This window comes from Bos mutus, chromosome 13, assembly GCF_027580195.1.
Source record: "Bos mutus isolate GX-2022 chromosome 13, NWIPB_WYAK_1.1, whole genome shotgun sequence".
NCBI classification, from domain to species: Eukaryota; Metazoa; Chordata; class Mammalia; order Artiodactyla; family Bovidae; genus Bos; species Bos mutus.
In genome coordinates this window covers 49637069-49652663 of record NC_091629.1, presented here as the reverse complement: position 1 = coordinate 49652663, position 15595 = coordinate 49637069, and the positions used below count along the sequence as shown (strand labels likewise).

The 15595-nt window shown below is 52.7% G+C and overlaps 1 protein-coding gene across 12 annotated transcripts in view; it reads right to left on the bottom strand.

Annotated features, from left to right (window-relative positions):
* The window catches only part of EPB41L1 (erythrocyte membrane protein band 4.1 like 1), a 165248-nt gene that overhangs the window by 26862 nt on the left and 122791 nt on the right, over window positions 1-15595 (bottom strand). For 8 of the 12 annotated variants that reach the window (XM_070381659.1, XM_070381663.1, XM_070381664.1 and 5 more), the window contains 6 exons: window positions 14293-14380; window positions 13610-13762; window positions 11559-11656; window positions 10920-11095; window positions 9487-9635; window positions 5989-6171 (listed from right to left, as the gene is read on the bottom strand). In XM_070381659.1, coding sequence (XP_070237760.1) covers window positions 5989-6171; window positions 9487-9635; window positions 10920-11095; window positions 11559-11656; window positions 13610-13762; window positions 14293-14380 — 847 coding nt within the window. The remainder of the gene's footprint in view (window positions 1-5988; window positions 6172-9486; window positions 9636-10919; window positions 11096-11558; window positions 11657-13609; window positions 13763-14292; window positions 14381-15595) is intronic. The other 4 variants (XM_070381657.1, XM_070381667.1, XM_070381669.1 and 1 more) reach the window with 2 other exon arrangements.

Here is a 15595-nt window from a genome sequence, read left to right as displayed (position 1 = left end):
GGCTACCCTACTGCCCCAGAATGCCTCCCTCTTTTGAAACCACTGCTCTGACTCAAGCCCACAGGTGTGGAAACTGAGGCCTGGGGAAAGTAAGCACCATGCTCAAGGTCAAAGAGTTAGCCCGAGATAAAGGCAGGCCTAGAACCCAGTCTCTGACTCCACATCCTACGAAGAGCTCAATGGTAAGATGTGATGAAAATTGCTCCCAACAACAGAAGGGGGCAAGTTTCCATGAGCTTGTGCTCTGATGCAGGTGAGCATTTGGTGAGGAATCTGTCAGATCCCAGAAGATCTGAAGCATTCTGAAGGATCAAGGGAGCATGATCAACCCTCTGACCTCCACTCCCCAGATCCACTTTAGCAAAATCTCCATGACTTTCAGGGAATCAAACCTCATGAAAAGAATCTTGTCAACAGGAAAGAGAGAGACAAGGAATGGGGAGGGTCCAGATAAAGTCTGCATCATTTTCTGAGATTTTTCTCCAGGTTGTAAAGCTTTCAGGACAACGGCACTTGAACGATCCCAGAGGGAAGAACTTTGAGAGCCTACAAAGCCTCCTTTCTCTTGTATTTGGGAAGCAGGCAGCTTTAGCCGCTCCCATTTCAGCGTGTACTGACATCAACAGCTTGGCAATCAATGATAGCCAAAGATAGTCCATGAGACCCCTTCTGGAGCATCCCTGCCCCAAGTCTAACTGGAAACTAGACCAGTTAGTCCATCCATCCCCTGCCTCCACCTTCTCTAAACTCCACGTGGAGCTTGGGTCTATCAGGGTCTCCAGGCCATGCCTCTGGTTTTCTAGAAACCAGAAGCTTAGGAACTAGGTTGAGTGGGGTGGGAGCTAGCACAGAACAGAAAGGTTCTGCAGGAAGAAAAAGGGAAACACGCCCTTGTATTTAGTTACTATGTGCCAGGCAATGTCAGCCCTTTGGAGACAGTATTAAATTTAATCCAAATGGAGACCTGCGAGGCAGGTCCTGTTACCCTTATTTCAGAAGGGGAAACTGAGGCTCCCAGAGGGAAGAGAAAGCTCTGTTTATAACAAGTAAAAATCCTGAAGAGAAAAAAAAGACTGAACAAAAAGAGGAAAGCTTTGGCCCTCTGACCAGATTCACGGGATGGACGATGTCAGAGAAGCCTCCCTAGCTATTCTTTTTCAGTGTCTGCTCAGAGCGCCCCCTGCTGTCAGATGGGGCCACTGCAGCAAGACTGGCCCTCAGACAGAAATAGGGACCTGGGAGCTGGGAGCCGGGGCAGTTACATTCCCACACAAAACCACAGGAAGAAAATCTCCAGCCAGGATTCTGCTGACTCCAGTCTCTTCAGGGTCCACCTGGAGCTCTGGATCACATTTTGGGCCCTGCTCTTTACAGGAGATGCCCCCGCCCCAAGCAGAGGTCCACGACAAGGAACCCTCTAGAAACCAAAGTAGAAGCTGCTGAAGAAAGTGGGAGTTGGGGGTGTAAAAGGGATGCTCAACTCTGAAGGGTCTTCCTGGAGGAGGATGCAGACCGGATCTACAGGTGCCAGGGGGCAGAGCAGCTCACGGGCAGGTGACTCAGAAGGGCAGGTTATAATTCAATATGTAAACTTCCCAAAGGATGACTGAAGACAAAATGGGATACTGTTAAGAATGGCGAGAGCCCCGCCTTGTAGAAGAGGCTGGACAGACAATTTTGGGGATGCCGGTGAAGGATGCATGCTGTGCCTCAAACAAGGGCATTAGTGCTTGGCTCCACTCACATCTCTGTGTTCCAAGACATCACTGCTTCCCTAACCTTGGGATGCTGTTGATTCCTGTCCAACTTCTCTCAAGTGCTCCTGGTTTTGTTTTTATTTTTACATTGAGGAAAATTTCAGAATGGAACTGTGAGTTATGTTTTACCATTTATGTAGCTGACTCATCTCTCTCTTACGGCTCCTGGACACTTCTAGCAGTTACAAAATTTTCCTCTGGGAGTATAGCATACTACATGCCCTCATACACACTCTGCCAACAGAGAAGTGTTGGCTATCAGGGAGAAGGAAGTTTCGCCCAGACGATCAGTTGGTCTTCCTTTCCAACCCTGTCAGTCTACAAAGTCCCAGTAGAGAGGGATGATGCAACCCCCTGCCCTGGACCTGGAGTCCGTCTGGCTTCCAGGCAGGGGCACAAGAAGTTCTGAGAGCTCTTGGTCTGCTGTCGTCCTGAGCACAGAAGCAATGCCCTCCTAGTTTAGAATGCTTGCCTGAACAACATCCGTACAACCCCAAGGATGCTCTCTGGAGAAAGACACTCACTTCTACCTGCCTGGAGACCCTGATAGACCCAAGCTCCACGTGGAGTTTAGAGAAGGTGGAGGCAGGGGATGGATGGACTAACAAGCCACTGCTAGACTTCACTCAGGCCTCTGAGCAGAGACAAGACCTCAGGGCAAAAGCAGTTAGGTGCCGTGACCCCTGATCCCAAGCCTAGCAGTCAGAGTCTGCCTCCAGGTCACCTGCCTCAGTGGTGCTGGAGAGGTCATTTCTGCCTGCCCTTTTTAAGCCAAAGGTGACTCAGACTACTCTGTCTCCCTTGAATGCTTTCAGTCCTGTCCTTCCTGAGAAACCACGGATGAGGGATGGGCTGGCCCTTTATGGATCCCTGGGAGGTGGCACACTCACTTGTCACAGCATGTGGATAACATGGGGTACCCACTGTTCCCACCTGCAGGACAGACCCTGGTCCAACCCCCTCAACCCAGAGAAAGGGCTTTCTTAAGACCATGAAGGTGGTTCTGGGTGGGCAGGGAGGTGGTGACAGTAACCTCAGGTGACGCTGCGAGGCTTTTCTGAGTGAACACTTCCAAGCCTATGGCCGTCCCAGGCTCAGGTGCCAAGTCCTGCTGAGAGGTGTCCAGGGTCCTCTGGGACTGCGGGGGAGGCCCAGGGCCGGAGGAGAGGGAAAGAGGGAGGAAGGGAAGGAGAGACAGAGAGGGAGAGAGAAAAAGCAGGAGAGACACACACACAGAGTCTGTGAATAGCCCAGCTTTGTAAAGCCCGCATCCTTAGGTCATGAAGGAGCCATGTGGGGACCGTGGGGTGAGGTGGAAAGGAACTGCCCTTTGGAACCATTCAGGGGAGGGAGGCCCATGGTCAGCTGCCAGCCAGCACCGGACCTCGGGCCTTTCCCCCTCACCTGCCACTCATTCGAGAGTCTGGAGTCCTGTACTGGGACTCTGAGCCAAGTCTTCCCTGGGTGTCTTTGAGGCAATGGTTCAATCCTGCAGTTGGGTTTCAGCCCCTTTTAAAAAATTATCTTTGGAACTTACTCTATAGCACATGGAATTCTGCTCCGTGTTTTGTGGCAGCCTGAATGGGAGGGGAGTTTGGGGGAGAATGGATACATGTATATGTATGGCTGAGTCCCTTCACTGTTCACCTTAAGCTGTCACAACACTGTTAACTGGCTATACTATAATACAAAACAGAAAGCTTTTGTAAAAAAGTTATCTTTGGAACAAAAACCTGGCTTTGGCAGATGGGAACTCTATACTATGGGGTCCCCATTTTGGTTTAAGTTCCTACCACTTTCCCACTGACCCAGAACGGGCCCCAGAGTATATGAGGAGCCACTAGGAGCTCTGAGTGACACCTGCAGATAGACCCAGAAAGCCCACGTCTGGACCAGGGATCCTAGTTACCGTCAGCCAATGGCCCCGTGACCGGCCAGCACTTTCCAGTTTACAAAGTGCTTTTTTATATCCATTAGGGCTTCCCTTGTGGCTTAGCTGGTAAAGAATCCACCTGCAATGTGGGAGACTTGGGTTCGATCCCTGGGTTGGGAAGACCCCTTGAAGAAGGAAAAGGCTACCCACTCCAGTATTCTGGCCTGGAGAATTCCATGGACAGTCCATGGGGTCACAAAGAGTTGGACACGACTGAGCGACTTTCACTTTATACCCATTATTTCATTCAAACTTCCCAGCAGTGCTGTAGAGTGGCAATTTTGGTGCCCTTTTAGATGGGCTGACTAGGCAGTGAGGCTCAGAGAGGTGATGTCACCGGCCCAAGGACACAGTCCAGTCCTGGGCTACAGCTCCTCCCATTTCCCAAATTTCCAAGGGCCTCTAAATGCCAGTGAGAGCTGTAAGCCAGTTAAATTGTCCATCGCTCCGAGGTTAGCTCCTGGACCAGACAAGGCACTATGCTTCTTACAGGGGCGGTGGGGCGGTGGGAGGTAGAAGAGACTCCACCTTCTAATAAGATGCACCTTCTAGCAGTTCCAGCTGTCACCAGCAGGTGGGGCACCCACCTCCTCAGAGGCACCTCTACTCTCCAGAGCCCTGTTCTGGGCTCAGCCTTCCCTTCTCAGCTGGAGTCCGACCCTTTCAGAAGCCTGAGCATCCACTTCTCCGACTTCAGGACTGAACAGAGGCCACCAGGGACAAGAGTCTCTCAGGGAAGTTAGGAGAGGGGCATGTAACCGGATCACTAGATCAGCCCCACAGCCCCATGCAGGGTCTTCAGCGTCCTTGATGGTGCCGGTGGGGACCACAGAAGCCCTCAGAGGGTGAAGACAGGTGCCCTCCTCCATGGCACCAGACTTAAAGGCCTCCAGAGCACCCGTGACTTTGTGAATCACCAACCAGGGGGCTCCTACAGCAGCCTCACTGGATGAGGCCCTCCGTCACCCTGCATGTCAAGGCCACAGGAGTACTGATTCAATCAAAGGCTCGCTTATTAGATCACAGCTGCGTCACCAATTTTCAAAGCATTAAAGGGCAGCACACGCACAACTGACTCTGTCCTGGTCTCCACATGGTTTGGTCTTGCTCCCAGGCAGCTGTGATTTAATAGCGAATACAATGGCCTGGGTCACAAGAAAATCAGATTCCGGCTCCTCTTCTAGCAGCTATGACACTGATTAAGTCCAAGGTCTTCCCCTTTCTGATTTTCTGTGCCCTGTGTGTAAGATGACCTTGGACCAAGTAGGTTTCCAGGGTCTTTCCCAAGTTTCAAAAGGATTCTGATTTGAAATTAACTTTCTGTCCCAAGGCTCTCCAGATGAAAGAAGTAACTCACACTGAGTATCTAGGTCCTCTGCCTGTCCCTCCCTGCTTTGTCTCATTGGCTGCTCACAACTGTCCTAGGAACTAGGGACTTTTATTATCTCTACTTAACAGCGGTTCAGAGAGGTTAAGTAGCAAGCCCAGAGTCAGCCAGCTAGCAGGCAGCAGAGCCACTATATAAACCCACTCTAAGTCTAGACCTCAGATGCGTTTGAGATCAGTGAGCAGCAGCACTAGAGAGAAAACACCTGAGTGTCAACAGCGGGGAAAGAGTGCCAAGATGTAGCAGCGCTAAAAATAACGGTTTGGGATTATAAATACAGGAATTCTCAAGAGCCTATTTTTCTCTTTTCCCATTGAAAAAACACCCCGTGCTTTCCACTTTGACAGGCGTGTCAAGTGGGACCTTTTCTTGGAGTATCAAGAACAGCTCTGCCTTTCCTAAAGGACCTGGTCCCCTCTGGTGGGCTCTGAGGATCCTCCCAGGAAGGAACACCGCCCCCACCACCCAGCCGTGTTTTCACCACAGGCATAAAAAGGTGCGGTTACTGGACAGAGCAGCCAGGATTCTTAAAACTTAGGATATGTGTGAGGATTTCCTTGTTTAAATGATGACTCCACGGTTCTACCACCAAATATTCTGATTCAATAGGTCTGATGTGGGGCCCCAGAACCTGCATTTCTAACCAGCACCCCCTTCTCCATTATATTCTGGCTGATGGAAGGGAAATACTCCCAGCTACAGTGAGTCTTTAGAGCATTTCAAGGTGGTCCCTGAGGCCCAAGAGTCCAAGACAGCGTAAATTTGTCTTTCTTGGCTTAACCCGCTGCGCCATTCCCATCACCACCTTATGCAGCAGTGGGGTGTGGAGGGGAGTGATAAGTCAGGACATGGCAACCTTCCCCACCATCTTTATCCAAGGCCCCAGTTGAGGGGCTCAGGGTGAGACCTACCTCATTGACTTTCTCAGGAGTGCCCTTGGGGGAGGGGGAGGCAGGCGAGGAGGGCAGCCGGCGTTCCCGCTCCCAGTCTCGATCCCGGTGGATCAGTTTGCTGTTGGGTTCCTTCAAGGTCCTCTTCAGCTCGTTGATGCTGGCCTGGTGCTTCAGCAAGACGTCCTCTGGCTTGTCTAAGAACTAGGGGTACACGGAGAGGACAGTCAGCTGTCAGAGGAACAGCTCCAAGAGAAGGATGCAAGGCGTGGGTGAAGATGGTGATGGTCCCCATCACCGCCCTCCATCAGCAAAGTGGGTCCCATCCATGGCCCCGCCTTACCCTCACAGCACTCCATAGCCAAGCAGAGCAAGGATGATAAGCCCCAACAGGTGCACAAACCACCCAAGATTAAACAGAAGAGCAAAGAGCACTCAAGATCAGACAGAAGGACAAAAAGCACTCAAGATCAAGAAGAGGAGACGTCTGGCCAAGTACCACCTTTTCTTCTCCCGGACTGGCTCCTGGCCTCGGAGCACCTAGGTCGACTCAAATCCCACGGGTCTGGGTAAAGTTCCGTTTAGTTTCATAACGTGTGCCTTTCCTCTGGCTACTACTCCAAGTCACAGTGAGGATTCACCAACTCTGTTCACTGGGCTGCTCTGGTCATTCCCCGGATCCTGGTCCCCACTTCTGGCCAAGCCTTGGACCACTGTGTTTAAGTAGGATTCTCAGTCTAGGCCCCTCTTAGCCCAATGTGTGTCACTGCTCAGGCTCTGTAGGGCCCTTCTAAAGCCAGGGACATCCAGGAAAAAGCATCCTGCTTCCACGTCAGGGACTGGGGAGAGATGACGTTCAGCATTCTCTGCTGTGAGCCACTACCTTCCCCGACCACCCAGGATCTTCCAGATACCTTGTGGGCACCCACTCCTCAAGAGCAGACAGGGTGAGACACAGCCAGATGGAGAAACTGGGGCTCCGTGAGGTGCTCAGGAAGACTACCGTTAGAGACCAGGAAGAAGGGAGGTAAGTCCCAAGGCTGGGCACAGGAACCAAGCCTGGTATAGCTGGAGTCAGAGGTGTGTCCTTATTAAACTGTCAGGTCAGAGCTCTGGCCAGTACAGCATGAGGTAGTAATCTGCCCTGAGTTCAAGCAAGGACCAGCCTTTGCAGAGAAGCGGGAAGTGGTCTGCCCACTTCTGGAGGCAGGGCAGGTGGGCTGGAAGCCCATGGACCCTTATCTGCAAAGCTGTTTGAGGATTCAGGACAAGAAACAGACAATCTTAGCTCATGATAAAGTCGTATCAGCAGTTCTGGAACTGCCTGGGAGGCAAGCTCGCCCTTGACAAGGCTAGACGCTTCCCCTGGGCTTATGTCTGACATCCAAGGATCCACCAGGACTGACTCTGAAGTCACTTCAGGAAAGAAACCAGTGCCACGGAGGCTCTGCTTCCCCTCCAGACATCTGTCTGTACCTCCTGTACCCCTTCCTGAGCAAAGCTGCCCCAGGACGACATCTGTCTGAGCAATCAAATCTGAGAGAGCGTGCACAGGATGGTGGGCTTGGGCCACCATGAACCCAAGACATGGCTGGTGACCTTCCATCCAGAAGCGGCAGCCCTGGCCCTATGGGCATGTGGTGCTCCCCCAGGCTGGAGGGAGCGGTGGATCCCCGAAGGCTAAGGGCCTGGGGAAACCTAATCTGAATGCCCTGTTGTGCAGACAGGGGGCTGGGGCCTGAGACAACTTTCCCGAGACCCTCAAAGAATCAGTGGCAGAACTGGGGCTGAAACCCAGATCTCAGGACCCAGAAGCCAGACCCTTCTGATGCCCCAGCCTCTGATCTTTCCCTCAGCAGCCCATAGACCCACTTCTCTGGCAGTTAAGTTTCAAAGGAAGAGTTGGAGACTATGTGAAAGAAAGGAGGTGTGGTTAACACAGGAGGAATAAGTTGAGAGAATCAAAAAATAGGAGGAAGAAGAGAAGGGGAGGGGGAGGGGGAGCGGGGAGCTGTCCTGGTGGAGCTGGAGCAGGGGCAGTCCCACCAGGGTGGTGGGAGGCGCGCCAGGGGTCTGAGAAGACAGATGTGCTCTGAGGCTCCACCCCCCATACCCCACCACCCACATCCGGCTGTCAATAGATACAAAAAGCAGTTTGGGGTGGGATGCAGCAGACACAGATGAGGTAGAGGCATGACGAGACAGTGGTGGACGAAGGGGAGTCTAAGGAAGGGTTTGGGACAGGGGTTGAGGGAAATGGGGGTGGAGATGAGCTCAATAAAATCATGGAATCATGGATCACAAGAATCGGGGTGGCGACACAGTGGGGATGATCAGCAAGTGGGAAGCAAGCATGGGGTAGAGAGGCAGAACATGAAGCTGGGGGAGGGAGGGATAGGGAGAAAGGGGAGCATGGCTGGTTGTTGAGGGGAGGGAGTCTATCCATGAGCTTAAGACAGGGAGGGAGTGATGGCGGGTGGCCTTGGGTGATGGAGAGAGATGGCTGGGAGTGGAGAAGAAGCTGAGATATGAGCCGGGATATGAGCCTGGGATGGACGGTGGTGACAAACGATGAATGGCTGGGTGGGTGGGGACAGGCACCCCTCGCAGTACCTCCTGTTTGTGTCTCGGCGTGGTTTCCTGCTCCGGCTAGCGGGACATGGGAGGAGGAAAGGAACCAGCAGGATCAGTAGAGCAAATGGATTAGAGACAACCGTTACCGCCCTGGTCTAGCAGGTAGCCCGGAGCACTGTGGGCTGCTGGCTGGGCCACCAGCAGGGCAGTGAGGTCGTCAGAAGGTGCGGGAAGCAGGGAGCCCAAGAAGGCCAAGAAGGGGGTGGGAGGACCACAGGCAAAGCGGGCAGCTGCACTCAGCCGATGGGACGTAGGGGTTCTGGAAAGTCACGCTTCTTGCAGGCAGTGTGTTCAGGGGCCTGTGTTTCCGAGGTGCGTGATAGAAACACACTACACCCATGTGTGCACGTGCCTGTGTGCGCACGCAGGCTGTCTGCACGTCTGGGTGCATAACCCTATGGGTGAGAGTGGTATACAACTATGAGTGAACGCGTGTGAGTCTGAGGCCATGTGGACCTGCATGAGCGTGTGCACAGGTTGGTGGGAGACGGGGGTGGCAGCAGGAGGTGTCACACTTGAACCTCACCCCATGGTCTGCAGGGACACCCCATCATGGGTGGAAGAAGGCTGTGCAGACCCAGATCAGAGGCAAAGGGGCAAATCAGGAGTGAGCAAGAGGAGGCCAGAGTCCACCAGGGGGCAGAGTGCCCCTCCGGGACAGCAGGGCCAAAGGAGGGGAAGGGTACAGGGTGGGCAGCATGCCCCACCCCACCTGGCAATTCCAGGTACGGAGCATGGCCCAAGGGCAAGGCCCTGTCCATGGTGCACCGCACAGCAGGCTGCTTGGCCACAGCGTGGGGTACCTGAAGGTCAAGGCTGAGCCTAGACCCAGGATCAGCCTCTTGACCCCCCAGGTCAGAGGAAACAAGAAAGCCAGCCTCGTACCTTTAGCTCCTTGATCTTGGTGGGGGTCTTGATCTCTCCCTCCTCAGCCTCGGACCGCCGCCCTCCAGACTCGCCGTCCTCCTCCCGCTTGTCGCCGTCTGGTCCTGCATCGTGGTTCTCACTGACGGAGGCTGGGCGAGAGAACTCTGCTGAAGTGGGCAGAGATGGCCGGGCAGCTGTGTGAGTCATCTCCTGAGTCATCTCCCAGGCGCAGGGACTGGGAGCCAGCCCACCACCTGCCCAGCCACGCCTGGAGTAGAGCAGACACTCAAACAGCCCCAGCACCCTGGGGATAAGGAGCCAGTGCCCCAAGGAGTGAGTGGGCTTTCCCAGGTCACGTGGATGGTGACTGAGTTGCCTCCAGCCCCAGCTCCTTTCCTGACTCTATAGCACTAGAGCCTGGCTTCAAATCTCAACTCCATCTCTTCTTGGCTGTGTGACCTTGGGTAAATTACACAACCTCTCTGGGCCTCAGTTGCTTCATCTACAAACAGTAGCTAATTCTGACAACTGAGAGGAGGAACAAATAAACTGATGTGTCTAAGAGAAGTGGCTAGCACTGAGTGAGCTAATTCGATCAGTGTTGGCTCACGAATGTTATTGTTTTGGGGGACTTCCCTGGTTTAGGCTCTGTGCTTCCAATGCAGGGGAGCTCAGATCTGCTTAACTCCCAAAGCCCCATGGGGCTCCTGAATCTCTCCTAAAAACTTGTGTGTATATCCTGGACAGTCCTGGGCCCTAAGGGGTGTTGATTTAGTAGGATCAGATCAAGGTCTAAGACTCCTCAAGTTCACAAGCTCACAGCTGGTTCTGGGGCTACATTTTGAGAAACCCTGGTCTGCTTCATACAAGGGCAACTGAGCTGCCTCCAGCCCCAGGTCCTTTCCCGATTCCACAGCTTTAGAACCTGGGTTCAAATCACAAATCCATCTCTTGTTGGCTGTGTGACCTTGGATAAATTACACAACCTCTCTGGGCCTCAGTACGGGCAATTCTCATTGATAGTAAGGGCCCTTATCAACTCAACAAAAATGGGGGCAGTGGAAAGTGCCCTGTGTTTAGATGTCCAGAGCCCAGTGGAACCAAAAAAATGATTGGGAATAACTCTGCCTCTGGTAGGACATCACCAGCTCCTCAATGCAGTTACAATAAACCATTCCAGTATGGTGACAAGCTGTGAACAGCTCAGCTTCTTAGGAAGGGGGCCCAGAAAACCATACGGTGAACCAGGGACCCCAAAAGGCCATACATAGCTCAGGGAAGTTGTGGGAAGCCCAGAGAGCTGGCAGTGTCACATTCCAGCAGGAGGGAAACCCAGAGGCTGAACTAACCCACTGATGCAGGAGTGTTCCTGGGCCTCCAGGCCTGGTGCAAATCAAGTGTGATGTACCCTCCACACACCCCTGTCCCCCAACCTCCAGTGCGGGGCATACCTCCATCAAGGCTGCGGGACATGGTGTACCGTTTGCTAGAGGAACGTTCAAAAAAGGGCGCGGGCCGGTCAATGAGGGCGCTGGCCTGGCGCGTCTGTGCCTGGGTCCTCCCGCTATACCGGAACTTGGAGCCCATCACCAGGAAGCCTTTGGGTGGGGGCTCAGGGGACACGAGCCTGCAGGGGAGGGATGGAGGGGTGGAGGTAAGGAGGGAGGACCAGACCTGCAATGCCAGACCCAAGGCTGGACCACAGCTGGCCTTCCATCCCGCTGTCCCACCAGCTACGACAACTCTTATTGTTCAATTGCTCAGTCATGTCTTGACTCTGTGACCCCATGGAAAGCAGCACACCAGGCTTCCCTATCCTTCCCCATCTCCAGAGTTTGTTCAAAGTCATGTCCACTGAGTTGATGATACCATCCAACCGTCTCATCCTCTGTCGCCCCCTTCTCCTCCTACAACTCTAAGTGGTCCAGAAGGGGAGAGGCTTGGGGAAAGAGGAGGAGGAGGAGGAGGAGGAGGGTTTTCCTAGAGTCCCTACTGGCTCCTTCTATGGACAGGACACAGACACTATCCACATCCGCTCACACGGCCTCTAACTCAGCCCCAGTACCCACCCCGCCCAGGCGCAGGCTCACCGGAAGAACGTGTGGTGCTCGATGCAGACCTTCCACAGTCTCTTGGCTGACCGGTGATTCGGGAGCTTAAAGCCAATCGTGCTCTCAAACTGCTCGTACTGCAAAACCAGGGAGGGCGGGTCAGAAGGAGGGCCTGGGCCCACTCCCGCCGCCAGTCCAGGCTTTCTGCACCTCTTCTCAGGCCTGTGTGACTCTGGCCTGCTTATTTATTTATATAAATATATATATAAACTATATATATATATATCTCATTTATTCACTCATTTAATCAATCAGGTGGGTTAAGCCCTTACTCTGTGACAGGTCCAGGGCTAAGCAGCAGAGACACCATGGTGACCAAACAGAAGATTCTCAGGGGTTGGGGGAGGGTAGGGGGATCGATAATAAGTGAGTACACAAGCTCATCTCAGACACTGACAAGGGCACAAAGGAAATGGACAGAGATGTGTGATGTGACAGAATGTCTGAGCAGGCCCGGGGGTCAGGTGCTACTTTAGAAAGGGTGATCAGGGACCTCCCTGATGGTCCAGTGGCTAAGACTCTGTGTTCCGCATGCAGGGGGCCCGGGTTTGATCCCTAGTCAGGGAACTAGATCCCACATGTGGTAATTAAAAGATTCCACATGTTGCTATGCAGAACGAAGATCCCACGTGCCACAGCTAAGACCCGGTGCAGCCAAATCAATACATAAATAGAAAGAAAGAAAGGGTTATCAGGGAACACTTTCTACACAGGGGATCTTGGAGCAGAGAGCTGGAGGATGGGAAAGGAGCCAAAGCTCTGTGAGAAGGAGGGGCGGAGGACTTCAGGAAGTGGGAACATCGATGCAAAAGGCTCAGACAGGTGAGAGTTTGCTTACTTAAAATAGAAGCCCCAAGCGGCTGGAGTGCCATTGGCATGGGGCGGCAGGGCAGAGACATGTGCGAGAGGCAGGTGGGCAGAAGAGTTAGGACTTGAGTCCAAGCACCAAAGAGAGCCCTTGAAAGGTTCAAGTGAAGAGTGGGAGTGGGGTGGGTTTGGCCTGATCTGCTGGAAGGGACTCTTAAGCAGCTGTGAGGGAAAAGGCCTACCATGACCATGGAGGCTGGGGGACCAGTGGGAAGGAGAGGGGAAGCGTGGAGGGGAAAGATGGTGGCCAGGGCAGTGGACAGGGGGCCAGAGGCAGAAGGGCTCGCCCTAATTCTAGAGTTAGAACAAAGTGGAGTTTGTGATGCATGGGATGTGGAGGGTGGAAGTATTCAAGTTTGCATGTGTGTGTGTACCTTCATATGTGTACACACTCGAGTACCCATGTAAGCAAAACATGGAACATGGACATGGTGCTGCTGTTACCTTAGTTGCTCAGTTATGTCTGACTCTCTGAGACCCTCTATGGACTGTAGCCCCACCAGGCTCCTCTGTCCATGGAATTTCCCAGGTAAGAATACTGGAGTGGGTTGCCATTTCCTTCTCCAGGGGATCTTCCTGACCCAGGGATTGAACCCGAATCTCCTGCATTGGCAGGTGAGGTTTTAACCACTGAGCCACTAGGGAAGCCCAGATATGGGCATACATTCATTGATCTGTGTAAGATCAATATACTTAGGTGGTTATCTTTTTATTAAGTATATGTGGTTATCTTTTTATTAGTAACTTTTGCCGCACATGGCACATAGGATCTTATTTCCTTGACTAGGGATTGAACCCACGGCCCTTGCATTGAAGTGCATTGTTTTAACCACTGGACCACCAGGGAAGTCTCTATGTGGCTGTCTTTATAGGTACACTGCTGTGTGTGTGTGTGTGTGTGTGCGCGCGCGTGCAGGCACACACCGAAAGTGCAATGTCTATGTAGACAGCGTGTGTGTGTGTGTGTGTGTGTGTGTGTGCGCGCGCGCGCGTGCAGGCACACACCGAAAGTGCAATGTCTATGTAGAGAGCCCTAGCAAAAGAGGGCCCTCTCCTCACCTAGCACCTCCATCTATGCATCCCAGGTCGGAAAAGTCCCAGGTCTAGCTGCCAGGGTCCCATAGTTGATCCCAGGGAAGAAGGGGTTCCCTAGGCAGGCTCACCTCCCCAGGCCGGATCTTGATGTAGAAGTTACTCCTCTTGTAGGAGATCTTGAGAATTTTGGGCCAGGCAAAGCGGTTGATCCTCAGCCGGTCCCGGTAGATGAGCAGGCCGTTGGCACAGACTCCTAACATGATGTCAATGCCCTCTGAGTCCTGTGTGAGAAGGGGCCGTGCAAGGTCAGGTCTGGGGTCCAAGCCTGAGGACAGCCTGCCACCCACCCCACAACCCCTCTCTGGGCTCTGCCTGTAACGAGCCCTCAGGAGCAGGGTTTGAGCATCCATGGGGAGTCGCCCCGATGTATCCCTCACAGAGCCATCAGTTCATTCACTCTGTCATTGATTCACCCACTCACTTGTTCGATCATTTTCCACCAGTCACTCAATCATTCATTCACCCAGCAAACATTTAGTGGTACCTAGGCATACTAAGTCATATGCTATGTGCTCAGGATACAGAAATGAGTTCAGACCCATGTCTTTCCCTCATGAAGCTCTCAATCTGGTGGCAGCACAGACAGGTTCATAAATAATAAGAAAAATCATAAGGGTCATGGGGAAGTAAAGGGTTATGGAGCGTCAAGGAATGAGAAATGAGAAGACTGGCACACCAAGCCCTCCGGAAGGCCCTGGTAGTCCCTCGGGGGGCACTCCCAGACCAGGGGAATCCCAGCCCCCAGCAGTACCTTGGCATGGTGCAGGTCTACTCCATACATAGAGAGCTTCTTGGCATTCTCTAGGAAGTGGATTTCTGCTTCTCCTGGGGTCATGCCCCTAAGGGAAAGAAAGTGATCAGTGATGGCCATAGGAAAGGCCTGGGCCCGAGTCCTGCCAACTGAAGGTGGCTATGATCAGAACCTGGGATTCCAGGAAGCAAAGCTTCCGGAGCACAGTGCAGCTGGGCCTTCCGGGTCCCTCCCCTCTGCTCTCAGTGCCGAATGGTGTGCCCTTAGCCCCCTGCTTCAGCCCACTGAACTCTCATCTCCTGCCAAAGCTCAGGGCTAGTCCTATTTCCTCCAGGAAGCGTTCAAGGGCTCAGCCAGGAGTCTAGAGTTTTGCCTCATTCTGCCATTGGGTTAAGCGTGAACCATAAATACTGTTTCTTCACGACAATGAAACCCGTGTGACTGACATTGCTTATTATAATCACCCAGGGGCTCCTGAATTATTACCCACATCAGCTATTTTTCCCAGAATTTTGTATCAGAAACCATTTAATCTCCCCTGAAGAACAGGTGCACATTCTCCTTTCTGAAAAGAAGAGTTATGTAATTCACCACGCTCCTTCTTTGCTTTAGCTGCCAGGAAACTGCATGCTCTGCAGTTAGCCACGGCTAATATCTGTTGAGTACTATTGTGCTGGTTACTGTTAACATGTTAACTTAACATGTATTAACTCATGTGAATCCTCATAGCAAGCCCACAAGGAAGATATCACTATTCTCATTTGATAGATGAGGAAACTGTGGCATAGACAGCTTGAATAACTTGCCTAAGGGCCTACAGTTATTAAGTATCAAAGTCAGAATCTGAATCCAGACAATGTGGCTTCATGTTTGTATTCCCAACCACTTTGCTTCCATCTGTCTTATATCCTCAGTTTCCTGTGTTCTGTCTACCTTGGGGAGCTGCTGCATGGATGCCTAGACACTAGAGGTCAGTCTGCTTTAAGTCAAAAGAGCTGTTAAAGCTGAAGTGCTGGGGACTTCCCGCTGGTCCAGTGGCTAAGGCTCCATGCTCCCAAGGCAGGGGGCCCGAGTTCAATCCCTGGTCGGAAACTAGATCTCACATGTCTCAACTAAGGGGCTTCCTGGGTGGTGCTAATGGTAAAGAACCTGCTTGCCAACACAGGAGACATAAAAGACACTGGTTGGATCCCTGGGTGGGAAAGATCCCCTGGAGGAGGGCATGGCAACCCACTCCGTATCCTTGTCCGGAAAATCTCATGGACAGGGGAGCCTGGCGGGCTGTCCATGGGGTTGCAAAGAG